General features: G+C 38.0%; 1 protein-coding gene across 4 annotated transcripts in view; it reads right to left on the bottom strand.

Moving 5' to 3' along the window:
- The window catches only part of nrxn3a (neurexin 3a), a 63112-nt gene that overhangs the window by 7266 nt on the left and 31188 nt on the right, over window positions 1-24658 (bottom strand). For 2 of the 4 annotated variants that reach the window (XM_077621240.1, XM_077621242.1), the window contains 16 exons: window positions 22691-22984; window positions 22409-22556; window positions 21400-21783; window positions 19044-19247; window positions 16960-16986; window positions 15363-15482; window positions 14950-15070; window positions 13284-13544; window positions 12316-12506; window positions 11303-11476; window positions 7251-7370; window positions 6868-7049; window positions 6262-6430; window positions 5744-5833; window positions 4632-4927; window positions 3878-3971 (listed from right to left, as the gene is read on the bottom strand). In XM_077621240.1, coding sequence (XP_077477366.1) covers window positions 3878-3971; window positions 4632-4927; window positions 5744-5833; window positions 6262-6430; window positions 6868-7049; window positions 7251-7370; window positions 11303-11476; window positions 12316-12506; window positions 13284-13544; window positions 14950-15070; window positions 15363-15482; window positions 16960-16986; window positions 19044-19247; window positions 21400-21783; window positions 22409-22556; window positions 22691-22984 — 2875 coding nt within the window. Of the gene's footprint in view, window positions 1-3877; window positions 3972-4631; window positions 4928-5743; window positions 5834-6261; window positions 6431-6867; window positions 7050-7250; window positions 7371-11302; window positions 11477-12315; window positions 12507-13283; window positions 13545-14949; window positions 15161-15362; window positions 15483-16959; window positions 16987-19043; window positions 19248-21399; window positions 21784-22408; window positions 22557-22690; window positions 22985-24658 lie in introns of all 4 variants that reach the window. The other 2 variants (XM_077621239.1, XM_077621243.1) reach the window with 2 other exon arrangements.

Below are 24658 nucleotides of genomic sequence, written 5' to 3'. Positions count from 1 at the left end.
TGCCACAGAAAAACATTTAAAATGAGGAAAATGCAGCTATTGGTCTAAATAGAACTAGCGTTTAAAGAAAAGATTATTGTTCATGTGAAATTAAATTTCTAAAATACAGCTACATTTGAAAATGAAGTATCTAAACATGACAAAAAGGGGTGCGTTGACCATTTCCACTGCACATTACACCAAGAGCTGAATGTCAAATAACCAGTGTATATCCATAAAGTATAAAATGCATGTTTACTTTAAAACATTCATTGTTAATTTTAAATTATTCCGTTTTAATTTAATTAACATTTTATTAAATGTATTTCACTTCATTATTTTCAGATATTTAGGCTATGGAAATTTTACCTAAATTTATTTGAGCAAAAAAAATGCAAATGAAAAACATTAAATATTGATTTGTTATTTTTTTCAAAATCATTAAAGTAAAAAAAATAATTGAAAAAGTCAGATCACTTTACTTTTACGGTCACACAAAGCTGTTTTATACATATTTTTATGAATTCCCACCACTAATTTGACTTGATTCGACTCCATCAAAAACAGCAATAAGAATCTGCCAAACCGAGATTATGGATATACACTATTAATATTGTTTCCTTTGACATTCATACGCATTTAACTCAGGCTTTCTGGACAAGTTAAAGGGAAACATTTGTGAAAAATTTCATTAGATGGCATTGGTAAAAGAAATATTGAATTGCCAGAGTACTCATTTTTATGTTTGGTGTATTTGGAGTATTAATTTAATCTAATCAAGAGGTCAAATTACATTGAATAAAATAATCTGAGACAAATCAGATCAAGGAATCAATTGTGGGAAAATCAATGAGCCAAATAGTATTTAAAATAAAACATTAAAAAAGCATGCATGTAAAAATATTTTTCATTTTACTAACTACCACTACACATACCCTGTGACCTCTGGCACTGAATGGGTTAAGCTAATAATAAATGTCCACTAAAGAAAGCACTGTCCCTGAAAGAGTTAATTAAGCTAATGTTGCAATCTTTTTTTAGAGTTCCTATGCTTACCAAATTGTACTCTGGAATCATTTTTTAATTGCCATCTTATGAAATTAATCAATTACGAAAGGGACAAATGGATAACAGAGAATATTATCACCACACAACTCGATGAAGAAACAAAAACAAAAAAACAACGCACAAAAAAGAAAGATAATGCAGGGTTTAGCATTTGATGTCGCTATGACTACAAAACCATTTTTCAGCTGAAATGCAAATGCAGACAAAGCAATTTTGACCGGATTGCCGTTAAAGTCATGCAAATTGATGAACAAACTTTTGTTCGGAGCAAAATGAAGAGTATTACAACCTGGGTAACAGTAAATAAATGAGAACATGTCCAAATTTGTGCAAAATGGGAGTAGTAAACTCAATTGGAGGAGAGTTTAAGAATGCAATTTGACGTTTTTTTTACCACTCAAATGAAAGCGCCATGAATTGACTTTAAGAATTGGAAGATATGCGCTTGTAAAATATTCATTTGCCTTGAAAAAAGGAATGTTTTCATCCGCATGCTATCAAAGCAAATGTGAAAACGATGGACTGTAATGACGTCATGTAATAGTAGGCCTGTCGCGATAACCAAATCACCAAAATGATTACTGATAAGAAACCAATTTAACTCCCACGAATTTGACACTATATTCTATCAAACCACCCATTCAAATGCAATAAAGGAACAAACACAAGCTCCATTTAAAATAATAGTAAACATTGTTTAAATCAATGCATCACATCAGTTAAGAGGTAGTTTAGCATTAGCATTAATCTGATTCAAAATGGCTGTCAATGACTGTGCATTTTTACCAAGTTTATAGCCAAATGATTACTTTTTTTTGCTAATACCATTTTTCATAATGGTGGTCCGTTGAAAGCTATATTATTGTCCAATTTGAGAGTCACTGCAGTTATTCGCATTTTTGTCAAACATGAAATGCTCTTATTTTGAAATGCTCAGCGGAAATGCACACTAGCCTTACACTCATTAATTGACTACCCTGTTGCGCTTTTTTTAATGTTTTGCTACAAACCACTGAATTTTCATATTTTATGTGTCATGTTTTAACAGCAAAATATGGCGTTTTAATTCCTAGCAAGGCTAAAGTGGTTAGTACATTGTCTTTCAACATTAGCTTCAATGTAGTCATGCTAACGCTCCACACTGTGTTATGTAGATGTTTTAATTTTTAATTTTTATTTTGTATGTCTGAATTTTAGTCCTACAATATTTTTATGACTAATAAACATATGCAAAAAAACCTGTAGTCACATATGTAATTAACAGAAGCAAAACCATTAGTTCCTATCAAGCTAAAGCTATATTGTCTTACACCATTAGCCTCAATGTAGCCATGCTAACTAACGCTCCACACTGTTATGTAGATGTGTTTTTAAATTTATTTTTTAAATTTTGTACGACTGAATTTCAGTCCTGCAACGTTTTGATGACCAATAAACATATGCAAAAAGAACTTTAGTCACATATGCAATTAATGGAAACAAAACCATTAGTTCCTATCAAGCTAAAACTACATTGTCTTTCACTATTAGCCTCAATGTAGCCATGCTAACGCTCCACACTGTTATGTCAATCCTTTTCTTTTAAATTTTATACTTCTGCATTTTAGTCCTGTGGTGGTTTGATGAGCAATAAACATATGTGAAGAAAATTTTAGTCGCAATTGCAATTAATTGGGCGAAGTTTAAATACTCGCAGTATTATTTTATATCGCGACAGGCTTCTGTAGTAGTGGAAAGTAAATGATAGTACATGCAAAGAAGTAGCAGACAGACAGTTGACGCGCCATCAACAAATTTAAAAATTGGTAATAAATGCGGACTGAGCAAAGAAAGAAAAAATATATGAATGTAAATGTATATTTTGGAAGCAACAGAGCATGCCACTGTCCACGTCCACATCAAAATAATGTCGGGGTTAGGATGGCATGAATTTCTGTGTAAAAATGGTTGGATGACAGGGGCCCTGTCTTTGTCTTTCTTCACAAATTCCCATGAATTTCAATAAAGAAGTTAATTATTATGATGATCTCCTGCATACTCTTTAAAAGAAATTGGGAATGGCCAACTGTTTGTCAGCCTGATTATTATAGAGAGAGAGAAATAAATATAGGACCTTAATGTGAAAGCCATCATCGCACAATATGGAAATTCCCAAATTCTTTCAAATATATTCTCGGTTATTAAAAATCTTGCCGATTTGTATTTAACCGTTTTTACTGCATAGCAAATTAGCAAAACCCCAAAAAGGAAATATACACAGAAATTCAATTATATCTGTTCTCTCTCTCTCTCTCTTTCTCTGTTTAAAGCAAAGTTGCAAGCATCTAAATATGAACTATGAAAAATGTGCAAAAATGAAATGACTCAACAGACAAATTCAATGGAATTCTTTAACCAAACAATAAAAAAAAGTCTGGTTTAAAAAGAAGAATCGTGATGAATGGCAGCATCACTGCCCCCTAGTGGTTCACTTTGGTACAAATTCCCTAATGGTTCACTTTGTTACAAATTTGACATTTTTGGGATGTACGCACTGCTATTAAAAATAAATCAAATTTCCTCGGACGAAATTCGTACGAGCGCAGGTGACCACTTTTTTTTCTGAGTGTCGTCCATGGCAGTAATAAAGTTTTACTAATTTGAATACTATGTACTTGTAAGATAACAAGCTTTGAATAGCCGGCTGATTTTTTTTAAAAAAATTATTATTATTATTTTTAATTACTTTCCAATTTGTTTAACCATAGGGGTGTGATGCTTAAAGACTGCCATCATCCATACTGGTGCAGATGCATGAGCGCACATAGAAAGCAAGCAAATGCAAACTAACCTAGCCCACCTGGATTACCAGTTTCACACTCCTCCAAGTCTTCGTCGTCACTGGAACACTCTGCGGATGAAACGATTTCGTCCGCTGCGTGCTTCTTCATCACGAGAAGGCGGTTTGGCAGGGCAAAAAAAATGTATTGAAAGAAAAAACACAAAAAAATCCAAATTATTTCATCAGCTTTAAAAAGACACTCAAAGTCAGATATAAAAGTATCACAGGACACCCACATTTCTATAAAATTTTAAAAATATTTATAGTAATTTAATAATAAATAGCGTAAAAAAATCGAGTAGTAGTGAATTTGCGATAAGTGAAGACGCGATAATCGAGGGATTACTGTATTTGAATTGAAATCAAATATTTTGCCATTAGTATTACCGTAATGGCCCGAATATAAAACCATATTTTCCACACTATAAGTCGCACTTTTTAAAAAATACTATCTGAAAACAGATAGAATACGCAAGTACCACTTATGTTTTTTTTTTTTTTTTTAAATCATGACGTTAGATAGCATCAGATATCTTTAAAGCGAATGCTGAACACTTAGGTGGTTAATGCAGTTATTGCAATTTTGTTGTTTTATCACAGTAGATTGGTTAATTTACATTTAAATCTATCCCAGCTAACTAAAGGCTCCAGGCGGGGGACACCCTAAATCAATGGCCAGCCAATCGCAGGGCACAATGAGAGGCCATTCACAACCAGTCCTCCCAATTGAAACGAATTGGATTCCCCAGTATTAAACCCGTACCGTAGAAGAAGATCTATGTTTCCTAGTGGTGGTGGTGGACATCATGGTGGTGGTCTCAACAAAGTTAGTGGAGACATCCGAAGGCATGGCAGTGGACTTGCTTGAGCCACTGGGAACGTCACCAACCAGTCTCACGCTCCCATTAATGTTGATGTTGACGTTGCTCTCAGCGGCCATGTTTAACACCTTGAGGCCATTGTAATAGAGGCCAGACAGTTGACCCTGAAATGGCCTTCCACGGTCACTTCCACCGATGGAGACGGTGGCTTGAGTGTTGAAGATGGTGAGCTGACGCCCTGGAAAACAAATCGACGGATTTGAACCATTTGGCTGATTCCTGCTTCTGCAAAATTGCATTTTACTTCAAAACTATTAAGGTTCTGTATCTCTTTTGAGTCATTTTCTGATGTTGTGGAGACCATTTCCCACCCAAATTGAGTAAAATTAGCATTCTGAGATATTTCATATATTTGATGAATATTTTTTCTTGAAAAATGAGCATTTTTTTGTGTTTAAAGTCGAAAAAAGGTCCACTAAAATGTTTGCCCGCACACGTCTTTTGTTTACATTTGAACAGCTATTTTGATTATTTCTACAAGCTGGCGGCTAACGGACTCGAAACATTACTTTTCGTTTCATGGCCAACTGCATTACATGAATACATATTTGATACAGCAATGTCATTAATTATACTCAAATTATACAAGGCATATTTGAAATTCAGTCGTCTTATTGTTTTGAGGGAGTTTTAAAAGCTTTAGACTATAAACTATTTGAATTTGCTGTCAATTAACTACTGCTTTAGGTTTTTAAAGGTTAAAAAGCAACTGGCTGATCATTGCATGGTCGTTAAATACTAAAGGAAAATAGCAATAAATGCCACGCAACTACATTATATTTACTTGTCAATTTTATGCGTAAAAACTCAAGTCATTACAAACCCGCATAAGAAATGTGCGTTAATACACATTATGAGTGCAACACTAGTATAAAACCTAACCTAAAGTCGACAATAAAACAGTTATAACAAGAAAATGCGCTGATAATGTGAAATAGTCCACTTTTAAGTCAAATTAACGCGTACAAAAGATTACAAAATGTAGCTGTATTACCTTTTTCTTGTAGCCATTCTTCGACCGGCTTGTGGTACTTGAAAGGAATTTTCTTAATGACCATCGTAGCCCGTTCAACATCACTGTTCCCTTTAACAAAAAATGAAACAATATATCAACTTTTACTTATCAAATTTTTACTGTTTATCAACCTTTAGGCATCAACACGTTCACTCGATCCACTTTAAACATTTTGGACGGCTAGCGCCGTCGATTAGCAGTGACGTAACCAACCCACGCTAACAATTACATACTTACAGTCAGGTGAGTATGCAATAGAATAGTTATTTCATTTGATTAATTCATTTTTAAAGGTAATACTTTTCCCATAAACGTCGTATCGCTATAGTATTAGCATCGGTTGCTAGCCGGCTATCAATCGATGCTAGTACCTTAATCAGCCCACTCGGTGGGCCACACAGAATCGGTATTAAGTGCCAAAACAAAACGTTATCGCTACAACACGAGCAAAAAATATATCTTGGTGACTTCAATAAGTAATATTTGTGAAGTTGTACCTGGAAAGTGTTCATTGATGGACCAATTATCAACCTGCAGCGTCGCATTACCACCATTCCTGGTGAAGCGTACCACATGGTATTTCCCATCATTCACTGGGGTACTTCCTTCCTGTACACTGATGTCCACTGTCCCAATGTTGAACGTCACGCCAATTTTTCCTTGTTGCTAAGAGGAAATAAACATAAAAGTGCATTCGAAATAAATTTTGCTATGCCCAAGGGGGAATAAAGTTGTGGTAAATTAGTAATTTTTAGTTTGCTGTAGAAAAATCAAGAAAAAGAAATGTGCGGAGGTGTTGTTTTTGTTGTATCCACCAGAGGGAGGTGTAAACCCATTTTCTTTATTTCCACAATAGGTTTAACCACTTGATGTCTGAATTTTCCTTTGAAAAATATGAAAAAATATATATTTTACTAACAAAAAATACACATTGAAATAAAGCTAGAATTGAGAAAATCCTGACAGGAAAGAAACCAATTATAAGCTTAAAAATAAATACAATTTAACAATAATTCTAAGAGATATTGTAAAATTAGATTGACGTCGAACACCGTCAATGGAGCCTTTACGTGTTGGCGAAAAAGGAACTCCTGTGAACTTACGATATGCAACATTAGATAGTCCCCCAGACCGGGTGCGCTGTCAATCCTCACAAGGATGCCATCTTTGAGCGAGGTACTAAAGCCAACCGTCAGCCTGTCAGTCCTGGTACTCGGCCTTTCATTGGCCGGCCACTTGAAGGTGATGAGGCCTCCTCCTTTGCCGAAGATGTACGTGGTCCCAGCTGAGCAAAGCGGGACAAACGGCAAGTGTTAACAAAAAAATAAAATAAAAGGATTTTGAACAAGAAGAGGATTCTCTGTCAATGGCATCCAATGACAATCGCTGTCAATGTAGACCAGACATGGCCGCGATAAACGAAAAACCGCAAAGTAGGATCATTATCATGGTCATTAAAATCCCCGAGTCCAAATTGCAAACTCACGATCGTTGCACTGCGTCCCGGTGTAGGACGTCATGGAGCAATCGCAGGTGTAGTTCTCCCACTGCTGGATGCAAATCCCCATGTTGGCACAGGAGTCCTCCTGACAAGTGGTGCTGGGTCCTAAAAAGACAAAGTTGAGAAGCCCTCACAGTCACACGGACCCCCGAGGCCAACCGCAGCCCCCCGTCCCCCGTCGCCGTCAATTTGCATGATATAACCTTTCCTTGAAGAAAAATTGCATCAACAAATTGCCTGAATATCATTAAGTTGACAGTATAGGTCCAATCCCACCAGTGATCGACTTGAAAATTCCCATAAAATGTTACTTTTTACTGTTAGAGCTTAATTTTTAAACAAATTAAACACTAGTGTTTACAAAAAAAGTGTACTTAATGTAATCAATGAAATGATTAGATTCCATAAGATGCTAAATCTGCTCATTAGGAGCTAAAATCTCTGGAATTGTACTGCATATGAAATATCACTTTCAAAAGTCAAAGAAATCCACTTTATATGAAGTAAATATTACTTCAAAAAGTCAAGGAAATCCACTTTATATGAAGTAAATATCAATGTCAAAAATCAAGGAAATCCACTTCATATGAAGTAAATATTACTTCAAATAGTCAAGGAAATCCTACTCTATCATCAAATTCTACTTTGAATAATACAAAAACTTACTTAAAAAAAATTCTACAAATACCCTTATCTTGCTCATAAAATGACAATTTTGATTGACAAATGACATACTTGAACTGCAATATTAAATAAAGTATTACACATGGTAAGTGATAAATGTAAACAACAATTACCCATCAACCCCCTGGGCCAGGTTCCAAATAAAAATAAACCTTTTGGCTACAGAAGTCATTGCAGTAGTTGTCAATAATAATTCATAATGACCCATATCTCATAAAAGTCTGATAATTGTAACTTTTTAACACTGACGTGTAGGTTAATCAACGTAAACAGTATAAGAGTAAGCCAATGGCAGGCCAGGAAATATCCCGAAATTTCAAAATAAAATAGATACAAGATACAAAAGGATATTTGAATTTTATAACTTGGAATTTCTTTTGTATCTAGAGGCAACCTTTTGTACTTTTTCAAAGTGGTTCGTACTCGCCACTTTGAAACCGATGTCTGTGGAGAAATAATCATAAATAATAATAACACTCATAAAAACCCACATAAGGAAAATATTAAGCACCCCTGCTTCATCCATCGTACGAACTCTCGTCGAAATATTCCCCCGAACTTTTTACGGGCCAAAAAATGACCCTCACGAAAGCCACGAAATCCAACTGAGCTAAAAATAATGGGCTGTAATCATGTTATCATGGTATGAAGTATTAAAAAACAAAATAGTTTCATGTATCAAAAACGTAAGCAGTGGATGACAGTGCAATTTAAATGACATCATGATGCATTGGCGCGGAAAACAACGTACATAAACATCCAAGCACACGTAGAAATGAGACGGTCGATTGCCATGGACATCAAAACAAGACCATAAAACGGATTGATGAGATTTTATTTTATAAAATGAATCAATCATCTATTGATTTATTGTTGTACAGTGAAAAAAACAACAACAACATTAGTATCCAACCTCGTTCCGATGATCGCGGCAAGTACAGACAAGTACAAATTGTCACTTGCTGTAAACAGACATTCATTGCTCGGACATGAAAATCTATAAGCCACGATATTAAAAATTAAAATTAAAAAATAGTGTTGCGCCGATACTGTCATCGATAACGGCATTAAAATTACTGCGTCGTATCGGCGAGCGCCGGGAAAAAAATGCGGTGAAATATGTACTTTTGAATATCTAAGTTTCACCGCTGCTCGCCACATCCAAGATGGCCGCCAGATGAGTGGCATTCAATCATCCTTCTGTTGTGAATTTCAATGAGTTTGTCGCCCGAAGACGTCCAATCCATTTGAAATATTGTACTGTAATAACATTTGTTAATTGGTCGCCGTCTTGTCACTTCAAATGGATTGGTCGTAGCGACAATTCATTGAAAATTCACAGTGAACATTTCTTAGGTGGGAGTTTATTCGTCCTCCTAATGCAGATTTCACGAAGTTTTTTGACAATAAACGTCCAATCCATTTGAAGTAGGAGTCATTCGCTGCCGTCCTCTCACTTCAAATGGATTGGTCGTAGCGACAATTCATTTAAAATTGACAGTGAACATATCTGAAGTGAGAGTTTATTTGTCGTCGTAATGCGGATTTTTATAACGAACAAAAGTCCAATCCATTTGAAGTAGGAGTCATTCGCTGCCATCCTCTCACTTCAAATGGATTGGTCGCAGCGACAATCCATTGAAAATTCACAGTGAACATTTCTTAGGTGAGAGTTTATTCGTGAAGCGGATTTCACTGAGTTTATAACGAGTAAACGTCCAATCCATTTGAAGTGGGAGGCTGGGAATGTTCTTTTTTTCGCTGCCAACCCTCCCACCTCAAATTGATTGGACATACGCAGGAATTTGTTTTTATTAAAAAACAGAATCAGTATCAGGAGCCAAAAAAAAGGTATCGGCGCAACACCAGTGAAATATAACATAATACACCCAAAGCCCAGAATGATGTGGCAGGCAAAAAAAAAGAATAAATAAAACAACTAGTGCCCATAAAATGACTTCCATGCAAACAACACGTGAAAGCAGAAACCAGAAGCTTTAAAGGATGACAAAAAACGTGTAAAAAGTAAAAAGATTGCACAAGTTGAACAGGAAGATGGAAACGTCTCACCACGATGACATTTTCTTTTCCATGCAAAATGTTTCAAAAGCCCATTTTGATGCAGATATGGTCAAAATAACAAGCTAAGGAAGTCTAAATGAATTTAAAACGCGGGTGTGCTTCATGGTCAACTCGCCCTTTACGATTGTGTGCGGAAAATCTGCCTTTTTGGTGATTTTTCACGGCTACCTATCATAGCTACCTAGTTAGCTAGTTCGCTAGCTAGCTATGATAGGTAGCCTTGAAAAATCACCAAAAAAGGCAGATTTTCGGTTTGTTTTCTAGCTAGTTCGCTAGCTAGCGAGTTAGCTAGCTATAACAATAACAATGTTGATATATAGAATTTTAGTGTTGACCTTTAACCCTTTTTATCCCTGAATTCAAAACAATGGAAGAATACATAAGTGCATAAAATAGTGTTGGTACAAAAGACTAAATATGGAAAGTAGAAAAAAGCTAAAAATATGTTTTTATATTTGAAAATTTAAGACATTATGGTGAATATAGGGTATTATCAATGATCTAATTTTGAGATATTTATATGAAACACTGCGATTTCTCCTTTTGATTACATTTTTTTGATAGTTTATATATATTTAGTTCTACAATGTGTTGTTTTTTTAACTTGGATTTTTCCGTAAAATTTTTCTTTTACAAAAACTGCATTAAAAAAAAAAATAATAATTTTACATGATTTTTAAAAAATGTATTTCTCCTTTTGAATTAATGTATTTGATATTTTATATATTTGTATATTATTTTTAAATTTGGTTTTGTATTTTTTCTTAACTTGGATTTTTCCATACAATTTCCCATCTTTTACGATTACTCCAATATTTTTTATGTATATATATATATATATATATATATATATATATATATATATATATATATATATATATATATATATATATATATATATATATATATATATATTAAATGTTAATTCAGGCATGACGGTGTTAAGCCCCTCCTCTGAGATGACATCACACTTCACACTCTACAAAATGAGAGCACCTAGACATATTTTGCATTGGTGATTAATATTCGGGTGTCAGGCCGCAGCCAACGTGGCTAATTAAAAAAGCTCCACATTGTGAGGCCCCGCCCACCTCAGCATCGCAAAAGCGAGGCGGCGAGCGCGGCGGCCAAGACCACGCAGGTACGTGTGCTCGGACGCGACGCTAACGCGCTACTGTTAGCCCCGAGGCGGTAGAACGAGCTGCCGGAACTGGAGTTGAAGTTTACGCCGTAGAAGCTATAGTCAGGCTCGAACCTGAGGGACCGTGTACCTTCACATCCACGCTCAATCTGCCCGCTACGAAACAAGGCGTCACTAATCAGGTCCGGGAGTCGGCCGTTGAGGTCCACCGAAGCCAAGCAGCCTTGGAAACCTTCTCTGGAGGCCACCAGTTTGGGGAGACTGCCGTACATGCCTGGCCCCAGTCCGGCGATGAACAGGTCCCCTAACCGGATGGACGGGATGGTTAAAACTGGTTTCTGATATGGTCACTTCAAATCTCAATTTAGTTTTCACAAATATGAAGCATGGGTGAAAACAGACATCAATAAATGATTTCAATCAATGCTAACAATAGCAATGGTTAGCTAAAAAATTGAATCAATGCTAACAATAGCACTGGCTAGCTAAAAAATTCAATCAATGCTAACAATAGCACTAGTTAGCTAAAAAAAATTGTGGTATTGACGTGCTGAATGTAATCTTGTAATAGAATAATCTATAATTTAACCTTCATCATATTTTAATTTGAACCTTGTAATAGTTCCATTATAATCTCAATTAATTTTTCTCTCTGAATATTACAGTATTTTCCGGACTATAATAATAAAATTACAAAATAATAATAATAATAAACTCATTATACTTGTATAATGGCAATAAAAGCATTCAATTCAATTCAATAAGTCGCACTAGAGTATAAGTATTTTTTGGATAATAAAATGTTATATTAACAGATTTTGCATAACTAGGACCTAAAAAACAACATAACAAAAAAAATGTGCGACTTATAGTCAGGAAAATACTTATATGTTATATTAACCGGTGCTTATTTCGTCTGTCGTTCCCTATTTTTCATTACAATAACATACATTGTTGTATACAACTTCATACGCCAGTGCAGCTTATATATTTTTTCCTCTTTCGTTGTGCCTTCTTTAGCTCGTACGACTTATACTCGGGTGCAACTTATAGTCCATAAAATACGGTAGAATGAGATTTAGGACGACTGGACGCCACCTGATGGGATTTCCATCGCTGAAAAAAAAAATGGGCTTTGCATACCTTTGAGGTCCAAGTTCTTGGCGCCGTTTATGCTCTGACCGGTCGCCGTGGCATCGACTTTGAGAGTGTGAGTATTGCTGTTGTCTCGCGTGATGGCCACGTTGTGCCACTGGTTGTCATTGAGGGCCTTTTCACTTTTCCCCTTGATCAGATTGGGTCCGTTTCCCAAGTCAAAAATGTAATGAACATAGCTGCAATTGGCAAAAAAACAATTTCATTTTAGTGGAAAAATACCACCCGATACGGACAAAAAGTCATGTGATCTCGTCCTATTGGATAAAAAGTCATTGATAGCAAAATATAATAACATTTTGGAGGCTTTTTGTTCCGAGGGAACTATAAAGAATTTTAAATTGCTGTCAATTATTAACTGGTTTGGGCCCCAAAAGGTTGAACTTCAAAGTCGTAGCGTTAGCATGTGAAAAAATGTTATATTATGATATTAAAGTCGGAGTATTAAATAGTACGGGAGAGAAGGCGTAATACTACACGATTAAAATTGTACTTTTGGATGGGTATGAATTAATATTACGAGATTAAAGTCGTTGTATTAAAGTACATAGCCGCTAATTTAGCTACATTAGCTGTTAGCAGTTATGTAATCTTGTGACTGTAATATTAAACTTTAATTTATTTCCCTAATACTCCTAATTTCAGAAAGGAATTATGAATAAATCAATGACGCCATTTTAGTAAAATGATACCAAGCTGTTTGGAAATCAGTATAAAAAAAATGTTATGTTTATCATAAAATGGCAATAAGTGATGAGTTATTGTTTGTTTCGAGTTCAAAATGCTGCAAAAAATCCTCTGCAAAATCACGATTATCGACTTTCCTCCACTAAACTAAAATCAATGAAGACGCGTAATCTTTAAAAGATTAAAAAAAAGAAGCCCATCCTGTTTTGTTTAATTTTTTTGGATTTTTTTCAAGTTAAATTTTGAATTATTGGCAAAAAGGTACGTACCCTTTGACCAGTTCCACGGCAATAAAATCGCTGCCGTCCCCCGAGTTGAAGAGGATGAATCCGTCGGGGGAGGTGGTCTTGAACTGGAAGAAGAGGTGCATGGACGTGTAGGCCTGCAGGGTGGCCAGGCTCAGATAGCTACTCTTGGATTTAAAGGTCACCGGGTCGGCGATAATGGAACGGATCCCAAAGCGGGCGTTCAGCTCGCAAAAATCGATGTCGCCGTTTTTGCACAGGTCGATGTAGAGCATGCCGTTGAACCTGAGGGAAAAAAGATAAGAAACAAAGAATTCCTAAAATACCTTTACATGTCAGGGCTCCTTTTGTGATGATAACCAAATGGTTCATGTTCTTTTTGTTGAGTATCAATGATAGGCAAGAAGCAGAACGACACTGAAAACGTATTAACCAGCCAAGAGAGTAAAATAAGTAGCAAAACATTAGGCACAATCATAATCTGTCTCAAATAAATATGGATATAAGTTCTGGTAATGACGGATTGGATGTCTGAGGCCCTCAATGGGAGCCATTAAGGTTAAAAAATGACCGTATTTACTCGCATATAAGCCGCTTTTGTCGGACTAAACAAATGATAGCGGAATCAAGGGTACGGCTTATATGCGAATAAAAACACGACTAGCCAAAAAACTGCAATTTGAGGGCACCGTGAGACGATGACGCGACATGATGACGTCACTTCAAAATGGCGCCAATGCGTGCGCCGTGACGTCACGACGCAAGCGAATGCCGATACGGTCATTTATTTCAAAATAGAGAAAAGATAAACAGATAAAACGCTAAACTTTTTTTTTTTGACGTCCATGAATGAAATTCATGAAAAAAACAATAAGGCTGCCACAATATCTTTAACTTCTGCTAAGAAAATTGTAATATCTGTAATTAGAAAGCATCAGGTTCTCATCAAGATAGACTTATTTGCTTTTCAAATTGAATAATTTGATATTCTGCATTTAAAAAGACAGGCACATTAACTTTCTTATGATATTGACCCTAATAATGTGCTTTTGATTCATACAGTATCTCAGAAATACCACGTGCGTTGATTTTTTAAAAGATTTTCCCTTCAAAGTAACTCATTTGTACTCCCTATTAAAACCATGAATATGGAGGGGAAAATTGGGAATCTTTGAAATTTGGGCGGCTTATACACGAGAAATTGTAAAATTCAAAAATTTCAAGGCGATTTTCAGGGTGCGGCTTATACAGGGAAATTGTAAAATTAAAATTTTCAAGACAATTTTCACGGTGCAGCTTATATGCAAGAAATTGTAGAATTAAAAAAAGTCAGGGCAATTTTCACGGTGCGGCTTATATGCGAGAAATTGTAAAATTAAAAAAATTCTAGGCAATTTTTACGGTGCGGCTTATACGCGAGAAATTGTAAAATTAAAAAAATTCAAGGCAATTTTCATGCTGCAGCTTATATGCAAGAAATTGTAAAATTAAAATAATTCAAGGCTATTTTCAGGTTGCGGCTTATACGGGCGTGCGGCTTATATTCGAGTAAATACGGTAATTCATTCATTCTTCCTCTGGCCGAGATGCACCCTCCCATCAAAAAATTTTCAATGATGGATTGGACATCTTGGCCCTCAATGAAGTTAAAAAAAAATAAAAATAAATAAATGTCTTGATCTTTTATTACCTGAGACTCTGCAGATGCCCAATAAAGCTGGACGGGATACTGGAAACAAATCTGCGCTCGGTCATGACCCCCGTTTCAATGTTGTGGAACTCCAGTCGGGTGTGGTCGCCCACCATTTGGCCTGAAGATGGGGAGGGTGCAGGGGTCGGGTTGAAAAAAAAGACAAAAAAAAAGAAAGAAAGAAAGAAAGAAAAGAGAACACCGTCTGACACTAACACAAAAGGGCCGATTTAAGGAAAAAAAATGACACGGACAGCATTAGAGAAACGGCCGCCATCTTGCTACTCCGAACGTCATTTAAAAAAAAAAAACAAATTGGGCTTCAAATCACAATCAATCGCGTCGCTATGACAACGGTAGGAATTTTCCGCGAGGAGGAGAACGTGAGGCCGGGTTTAAAGCGAGTTTAGTACCTTCTGCTACATCATCGTCAACCATTAGCTTGTAGGTTTTGCCGCGACGCACCACACGCACCGTATGCCATTCATTATCATTGAGCTTTTGCCCGGCATACAGCATCTCCGGTCCTTTGCCTGAGAACAATCACAAAGTTAAAGACATCCTCATCCTTTCGACCAATCCTTTGCTTTCCCGCTAACGTGACCCAACGTTTAGATTTTGGGGTCCAATCGACTCGTTTTGGGGGGAAAAACAAAGGCTTGGTTCATTCAACCAGTGCAAAATGACAACAAAGATCGCTACCGTTAGCTTGCGGCTACATTCGTATGATCTACGATTATATTGGCTTTGCGTGTTTTTTTCCGTCTGGATTAAATGTGAAAGAACGTCTAGATCAGGGGTGTCAAAGGTGTGGTTGGCGGGCAGGAAGTGGTCCGCGGGATGGTTCTTAAATGCTTTCATTTTTTTGGGACAAAACCAAAAGTTTGTGAGTCAACTGCACGTTTCTCCATTTTACTATCCGCAATCACTTTGGCTCATTCGCCCCCGTGGTCAAAACAGTGTCTCTGATTTAATAAGGAGCCTTGAAATACGCCAAAAAACGACAGGAAGTGACAAAAGTCCCTCAAAATCAGTTAGAAATGATTCAAAATGTACCGTAATTCCCCTAAAATGGAAGTCACAAAACAACAAGTTAACTCATTGCCTGCTATTGACAATGATAAATGTCCAATTCACTTAAACTGGCCATGGATGCTCATCTTTCAACGCTATTGACGGTGCTAGACGTCCAATCCATTTTGACCGGGAGGGGCAAATGATTGGCCCCTCCCAGTCAAAATGGATTGGACGTTTAGTGCCGTCAATGGCGGCGATTAAGTGAACCTTTTAGGCCGAAAATAAAATGAACCGGCCCACATGAGATCTGAGTTTGACACCCCTGCATTCGCTAATTTCAATTAGCTTATGAAGCTAATTGTTAAAGACATCTATTTTACTGCGCTGCTGTGTTCATTTAAAATGAAAATATTCAAAGTGATTATACTCTTTTAAATTGACTTTCACAACTCATCTTCCACATTCTGCTTATAAAGGGATATATTATGGGAGTCAATTTTTTTTTTTGTATTTTTTTCTAATATAAGAGGACCTTATTTCAATGCAAAAAAAACCTCGTCTTATAGTCGGGCCGATACGGTACTTAACAATCCAGTAAAATACATATATTATAAAATTAATCTACAATAATTTACTATTCTTTTTTTTTTATACTAAAAACCGAGTATTGGTCCAGTATTAATAAAAAAAAAAAATTAACCCAAAACTAATATTTAGCAGAAGCAAAAAAACTGGATACATTTGAGTATGGCAACAAAAGCATGCTTTTTTTTTTTTTTTTTTAAATCTTCCATAAAAATAGACGAACATATCATTAGGACAGTATTAATAATAAAAATACGCAAAATATATCCCCTTAATAAGAAAGTGGAAGATGGTGCAAAAGAGGAAAAAAAATCAAGTTTGTCATCAACAAATCTTCATCATCCTCATCATCATCATCAACAACATATTTAAAAGAAAAGCAAAAATGAAACTTGAGTGGCAACTTACTGGAGTTACAGTTTATCCTGATACAGTCTAGATGGGGAAGAATAAATGACAGATGAAATTGCATCCTTCAAGGTTATAGCTGCAGACATCCAAAAACAAAAGTTCCACCCTTCCGGGGACGTACACATGTAGAAAGACGGCCATTTTAATCCCTCCATACTTCAAATATATCCACACCGCCACCCACCCCTGTCCAAAATCAAATCCTCCCCTTCCCCCATAAAAACAACACTATGTCTTTTGTGCTTATCTTTAAATAACCCCTAACTAAACCAGTAAAATGGCCACTTTTGCACCAGCCGTGTTGGATTTCCAACCCCGTAAAATTGAATTCCATTTGGAAATCAATGGAAATCCCTCCAATTTGAAATTGAAAATTGTCAATAGCCTTTTGGATGCTATTTAAACGGATTTGAAATTGAAAAAGAGAATGTACGTCAGTCAATAGCCTTATGGATGCTATTTATTATTATTATTATGTTTTTTTTTTCTTTTTTTTTCGGGATTGGTCACCATGCGGCTGATGTTTTCATGTGCCGTCAACCGCAACAGAAAAGTGGGAGCAAACAGCCGCGATCCAGTCGGCACCAGCACCGTGCAGAGGCAGCGGAACGCAAATACGCTTGGGATAAAAAAAAATGGATATATTCGTGGGTAATGTGTGGGTAATGTGTGGGTGTGTGTGTGTCGGTGCGCGTGGGAATGATTGCGAAAGCGGGAAAACGACAGGATCCGGCGTTAAAGGCGAGGCGTGGAACGGAGATGTGAACCTTGGGACGCCATTTTGGGTAGGCGGGAATGTGCTTTGTGTGGTTAATGTTGTTTTTGACTGGGTAAAAAAAAAACCGGGTCGCGGGGGGTGGGGTGTCGCAGCCGACTGCAGGTTTTGCTGGGCTCTGTTCTCGGGCTGTTCGCCTGACGGGCCGCAGGCTTAAGGCCTTTGAAGGGGTGAATACCATCTTTTTTGACAAAGCACGATGGGAAATGGGCTTGATTGCGACATTGAGCCAAAAGGGAAATAAAAGCGGGTTTTACGCGGGAAATGATGAGGTGGGTTTGTAGAAGGAATGTGAGAGGGAAGGATGGTTTTGAGGAGAAAGCCGCAGCACTTTCGCCGTTGGGGGAATTTGGATAGACGGGCTCGGGGGCGGCCATTTTGGATGGGTCGTTGGGGAAATTTGTCATGGTGAGCTTTCGGTGCTGCGACTTCCTCGGAAGATGAGCAAAGAGGGTGACGGGGTTGGTTATTTTCTGAACGTTGGACGGGAATGAAATGCTGTGAAATAGAGTTGAATAAATATATTGTTATGTGTACAGTGGGACCTCAAAAAATTGTGATAACGTGCAAATGAAGCGGATAAGAGTAACATGTCATTTAACTCAGAACTTTAGATAAAAGCAGCATATTTTGTAGTTTGGCAAAGATGGGCAGAGTAAGCTATTTATGTATTTAGTATTTACTGATTATTTATTGATTATTTATTGATTATTTATTGATTATTTATTGATTGTTTATTGATTAATTAATGATTATTTATTGATCATTATCATTATCATCATTATCATTATCATCATTATCATCATTATCATCATTATCATCATTATCATCATTATCATTATTATTATTATTATTATTATCATCCTCATCCTCCTCATCATAATCATCATTACTATTTATATATATACATATTTTTTAATTAAAAATGTGTTTTTTATTACTATTATTATTTATTTCTGCACTTCATGGTGAAGCTTTAAATCTCATTATACTTCAATTCAATTCAAATAAATTCAATTCAAGAAACCGCGGTTCGATTCCCGCCTCGTAACCTTCCGCTTTTGAGGTCCCACTGCCGTGATCTCGTGAAAATATGAGCTAGCTTAGCTAGCTTGCCCGACTCGTGCAAATGACGAAATTGGCCGTCTCCAAGACGGAAAAAGTGGCATCCGATGACCCAACAAAAAAAAGAGAGAGAGGAAAGATTAGCAGTGAGCGAATGGCAAAGCACCTCATGGAAGAGAGCGGAGGGAGGGAGGGAGGTTTGACGTGGACACGGACGAAGCGAAGAGGGCGCCTACGATACCTAGGTTGACCGTCAGCTTGACGCGGCCTCCGTCCAACTCCAGCCGGAGCGTGTCGGCCGAGTCTCGCGACGTGGTGGCCATGAGGAGGCCGTAGGCCCTCTGCGAGCGGAAACGCAGCGACACGTCCTCTGCCTCCGTGTGCATGACGCTGGGCATCACCACTTTCATGTACATGCTCCCGTCGTAAGACAGGATGGACGCCTCTGAAACACAAGGTGGACCATTCCGCTCCAAATATTAGTTCGTACACCGGTTAAAAATGAGTTTTGGGCATTTTTAAATGACAAATTAGAACCACATTTCCCTTGAAAAAGCTTTTTTTTTTTACAATGCCACGCCATAACTAAATTCAAACCAATGAAAATAAGGAAACATTCATTCACTCATTTTCTGAAAGGTCGCAGGGGGTGCCGGAGCCTATCCCAGCCAACACCTCGAATCCTTGGCCAGCCAATCGGAAGGCACGATGACCCAAATGACCAATCACACTCGAGGCAAGGAGCAATTTAGCATGTGGGGAGAAACCAGAGTACCTGGAGAAAACCCACACAAGCCCAGGGAGAACAGGCAAACTCCACAGGGTGAGGACCGACCTGGGATTGAACCCACGACCCAAGAACTGCGAGGCTAACGCGCTAACCGCTCACTGTCCACAAAGGAAAAAAAAAAATTAGCATTGTTGCCATTGACGTTGATAGACGTCTAACAATGCCAGATATCCCGGTTGGAATAGATTTGACGTCTATCGTGTAGTTTTATTTATCAATCAGGTACTTAACTAGGAGGAGAGGCTTCTCATTGAAAGCGTTCAGTGAGGTCACAGCGCCCACTGACGGTCAAACTGTATTACTGCAGTTTTTTTAATTTTATTTTTTTAATGAAGTGCTTGCATTGGGTTGAAGCCAGGAAGTGGGGGACGGTGACAATCGGGATTGAGGAACCCTATGAGGTGTACCAAGAGACAGATGGCCCTTTGGTGGGAATCCTCCTCGCATCAGAGATTTTTCTCAGCAAGACAAAGTCAATAAATGCACCAAAAGTCATCAGCCATTAAAAACCGTGTTCATAAATCCAGATTCCTCATCAATATTCTCCCAAAACAAATGAGGTTATTTATAAAATAGAGGAAAATAGAAGATAAGATGTGACATTATGGATGAGCATCTTTAGCATTGTCCGTTAAAATGTCAACGACGGGAAGTGTAATTATGAGTACAATACAATATTTCATGTCCTGCAAAAGTCATATTTGTATAATCTGAATATCAGATCCGCCCATTTATTTGTGTCTTTTTAAAGAGTGCGAATGAGAAACGGAACTTAATTAGAGACCATGAGATAAAGAAAGAAAAAAATGGTCAGATTTAAGACGCGATAGACTGCTCAAGCTATTATTTCTTATGCAAAATTGAAAAAAATGGAATAATTTGTGGCGGTGGGGGAAGTTAATTAGTTTCCAACCCTGATCTTTTTTTAATCAACTCCATGCAAACCTTGAAAGCAAATGATCAGCAATAATGTGCAATGTGCGGGAACAGATACATGTACAATGCTAGCATGCTAACTATCAGGTTTGCACAATCATACATTCATTTTCCGTACTGGCGGGGGGTGCTAGAGCCTGTCCCAGCTAACTACAGGCACCAGGCGGGGACGCCCTGAATTTGTGGACAGCCAATCGCAAGGGACAAGCAGACAAACGACCAATCACACTCTTAGCTAGACGCAATTTAGCATTTAATTAGCCTAGCATGCGTGTTTTGGGGATGTGGGAGGAAACCGGAGTACCTGGAGAAAACCCACATAATCCTGGGAGAACACGCAGTGAGGACCCACCTGGAATCAAACCCTCGATCTCAAAGCTGTGGGCCCAATGCGCTAACCACTTTACCACCGGACAGGCATATTTATGCTTTTTTTTTTTTTGCAATTTAAATGAAAAAAAAAGTCAAAAGTTTAGTTTTTTGGTTGCCCATTTTAACTTACCGTAACGATTCATTTCAAAACACAACGTAAAATATTTAGCATTTTTGCACATTGTCCATTATTTTGAAAGTCGTGCGCTCACTTCCTTTCAGACATGTTAGCTGTGTGTTAGCTAAAACCAAAATGTGAGTAATAATTGTTTTTCTTTTCGTGTTTTGGATTTCTTTGCAAGAATTAACTATTGAAAAAAAGGAAACTACTTGAAAAACATGATCAAATGAGACAATATTCAGTTATATTTTTGTAAATGCCACCTTTAAAATGGCTTCCGAAATCGTAAAATTCTCTTGAATATGATTTTGGACATTTGGCAGCTCTGAAAAAAATGATGAGAAAACCGCAGTGTCGTAAATTTTGTGTGGGTTTTACCTCTCTCGCAGGTGCGGGACAAAAAACCGGTTCCGGTGCAGTCGCAGATGAAGCGGTTCCAGCCTTCCTTGCAGGCGCCCCGGTTCTTGCACGGGTAACTCTCGCAATGCTTGCCCGGCTGCTTGTTGCACGAGGGCTTGATCCCGGTGGCGTTTTGCGCCTTGGCGATCTGCCGGATGTCTTTGCTCTGCCCGTCGATGAAGAGGTCGCGGACGCAGCCCACGTAGCCGTAATTCAACATGGCCGTCCACAGTTCGGTGGGCAAGATCAGGTTGGCGCGGTCGGCGGGGAGCCCCCCCAGGTACATGTCGCCTTCCAGGTCCAGGATTTCGCTCTCGCCGCTGGCCGTGAATGGCGTCCTCCTGCTGTTCACGGAGATGGTGCCTGTGGCGAGGAGAGGGCCTCCATTTTAGGACGGGTCAAAGGTCAAAGGATAGACAAAAAAATTCAGATATTGCGTCTGACTTTGTTTGATTGGCGGGCCACGTTCATGCCCATTAGGTCACTTTTAGTGTTTCTTTTTGGCCCCAAAAGTGAATTGACTTGCCGCCATTTTGAGTGGGAGGGGCCTATGAACAAACGTCATGGTTGGCTGTAAAAAGCTTTAAAAGAGCCAATTAGAATTTAGACCACTGACGCCAAGGAAGCATATCAATGAAAAATAACGATATTTCAGAAATGAGCACTGTTGACGTCCAATCCTATTGAGTGGGAGGGGCCTATGAACGAACGTCATGGTTGGCTGTAATTTTCAGATATCCTATTTGACGTCTATCCCAGGGAACTACTTGATGTTATAGTAACTAAACATAACTAGATTATTTCCCAACGTATTTTTAAATGATTCATTCATTGGCACCTCCCATTCAAAATAAATTTGACCTTCATTTTTCTTTTCCATCTTAGGGGACTTACGGTACATTTTGGATCATTTCCTATTGATTTTGGGGGACTTTTCGGTTTTGGGGTCATTTTAATGTTACTTAAGAAACTTTTTAACAAAACCCACCTGAGCGTCCGTCTCTTTGGATGTCCACGTGATACCAGGCGCCGTCGTTGACCTTGGTTTGAGTGGCCTTGACCTTGATGGTCCCCGAGCCCATGTCCAACAGCAGGTACAAACTTCCATCCAATAGTTCAACCGCAAAGAAATCCACCTGGAAGAAGATATTTCAAAGTCATCCCTATTTCCACTCTCATTGATCTCATTTAATCTCATTTGAAGATTACGGTAATCCAGCGCACCCATCCCCGACTCTGACCCCATCGAGCACCGACCGGCTCCACCCACCTTGGTGTTCTTCTGGCTCCGTGCCGCATCTTTGCGCTCTTGAGGTTTGCCGTGGGTGAAGAGGATGAGGCCGTTGGGTTCCGTGGTGCGGAAATCAAAGGAGATGGAGCCCATTCGCTTGGTGTTCCACTTGGGCAAGCTGATGTAGGCCTCGGGGGTCTCGAAAGAAATGGGGTCCAGGGTGGCCACGTTTTCGCACTTGTAGGACACGTCGCCCTTGATCTTCATCTTCGGGTCGACGATGCGGGCCAGTCGGGACAACTCCAGGCGGATGTCGTTGTTTTTGTACACCACCTGTTCAGGAAAGTACAAATACAGTCATCCCTCGATTATCGCGATTAATGTAGACCAGACGTGGCCGAGATGAACGAAAAAACGCAAAGTAGGGTCACCCCTATTTAAAAAATAAATAAATAACAATAATATATACATATATATATATTTTTTTTAACTTCAGTGCTGAAGTAAAAATGTAATGAAAAAAAAAATCCCTTAGAAAAAAAACGCGATGTAGTGAAGCCGCGCTAATCGAGGGATTACGTACCTTTAAAAAATGAATAAATAACAATATATATATATGTGTGTGTGTATATATAAACTTCTGTGCTGAAAAAAAATGTAATTAACAAAAAAAATTCCCTTACAAAAAAATGCGATGTAGTGAAGCCGCGCTAATTGAGGGATTACTGTACCTTTAAAAAATAAATAAATGACAATAATATATACTTTTTTTTTTTTTACTTCAATGCTGAAATAAAAATGTAATTAAAAAAATCCCTTTGATAAAAAAACGCGATGTAGCGAAGCCACGCTAATCAAGGGATTACTGTACCTTTAAAAAAACACAAAGAAATTCAAATTATTTTGTCCCACGATGGCTATTCATTCATTTTGTGAACCGCTTATCCTCACAAGGGTCCCTGGGAGTGCCGGAGCCTATCCCATCTGACTACGGACTCCTCTAATTGGAGGCCGACCAATCGCATGGGACAACAAGATGGACAACCAATCATAGCTAAGGGGGAATTTAGAGTGTTCAACCAGCTAGCCTAACCTAGCATGTTTTTGTAAAAACATGCACCTGCAGAAAACCCATGCTCGACACTCACAGTTTCTTTGTTGCCGTAGCGACCCCTCTTACCCGGTCTATCAGATTTTTTGACACACGCTAAAAATAGCGTGAACGGTCGCATTTAAGGACAAATCCGATTGGAATCCGTTATGCCGGCAGCCTGAAACTCATTAGAATTCACAACATGAGGATGATTGGACACCCCACGACTGGCCATTTATCATCTTACATCTTTTTAAATAGAAGTTTTTATCTAGCTGACGGCCATCTTAGGTGGGTCAACTAGCGTTTGGGAACTAAATCTTCAAAAGAACAGTATTTTTTTTTAATACTCTGATGCTGAAGACGTCATTTTAGCGCTTTATATCTACACCGATACGAGTATCGTTGCTAAATGATATACTTCTTCGATTGGGTAGGATAAGAACATCTTTGGATTTTTGTCTCTGCCCCCTATTTGATCTCTCCATCGACTTAGCAGTGTAATTGCTGCAATTTAAGTACCCCAGGGTTTTTTGGGGGGACAAAAGCGCCAATATTTTTGAATGTGTAATATGGAAGGATGTCAAAAAATGATAAAAACGAGTCTCATTCTGTTGCAGATGAAAATTCCCGGGATCTCGTGTACGAGCCGTCGTCCAGCGAACGGAGCAAAACAAAGGATTGAAAACATTAAGTAGCCAATCTCTTATCACAGCAGTTCTAAATGCTGTCAATAACAATGGGAAGGACGGAGTGTGTGTGTGTGTGTGTGTGGATATGTGTGTGTGTGTGTGTGTGTGCAAATTGAAATCAGCTCAACTGGAAAATTGAAGGGCTTTTTTTTCACCTCTAATTCTCCAGGCAGAGCAACTCCTTCTGTCTGGGTATATTTTGGTCACAGGCATACAAAAAAA

The sequence above is a fragment of the Stigmatopora argus genome, chromosome 15 (genome assembly GCF_051989625.1).
Source record: "Stigmatopora argus isolate UIUO_Sarg chromosome 15, RoL_Sarg_1.0, whole genome shotgun sequence".
Lineage (NCBI taxonomy): Eukaryota > Metazoa > Chordata > Actinopteri > Syngnathiformes > Syngnathidae > Stigmatopora > Stigmatopora argus.
The sequence above is the reverse complement of the archived record's forward strand: the minus strand, read 5'-3'. Positions and strand labels throughout refer to the sequence as shown.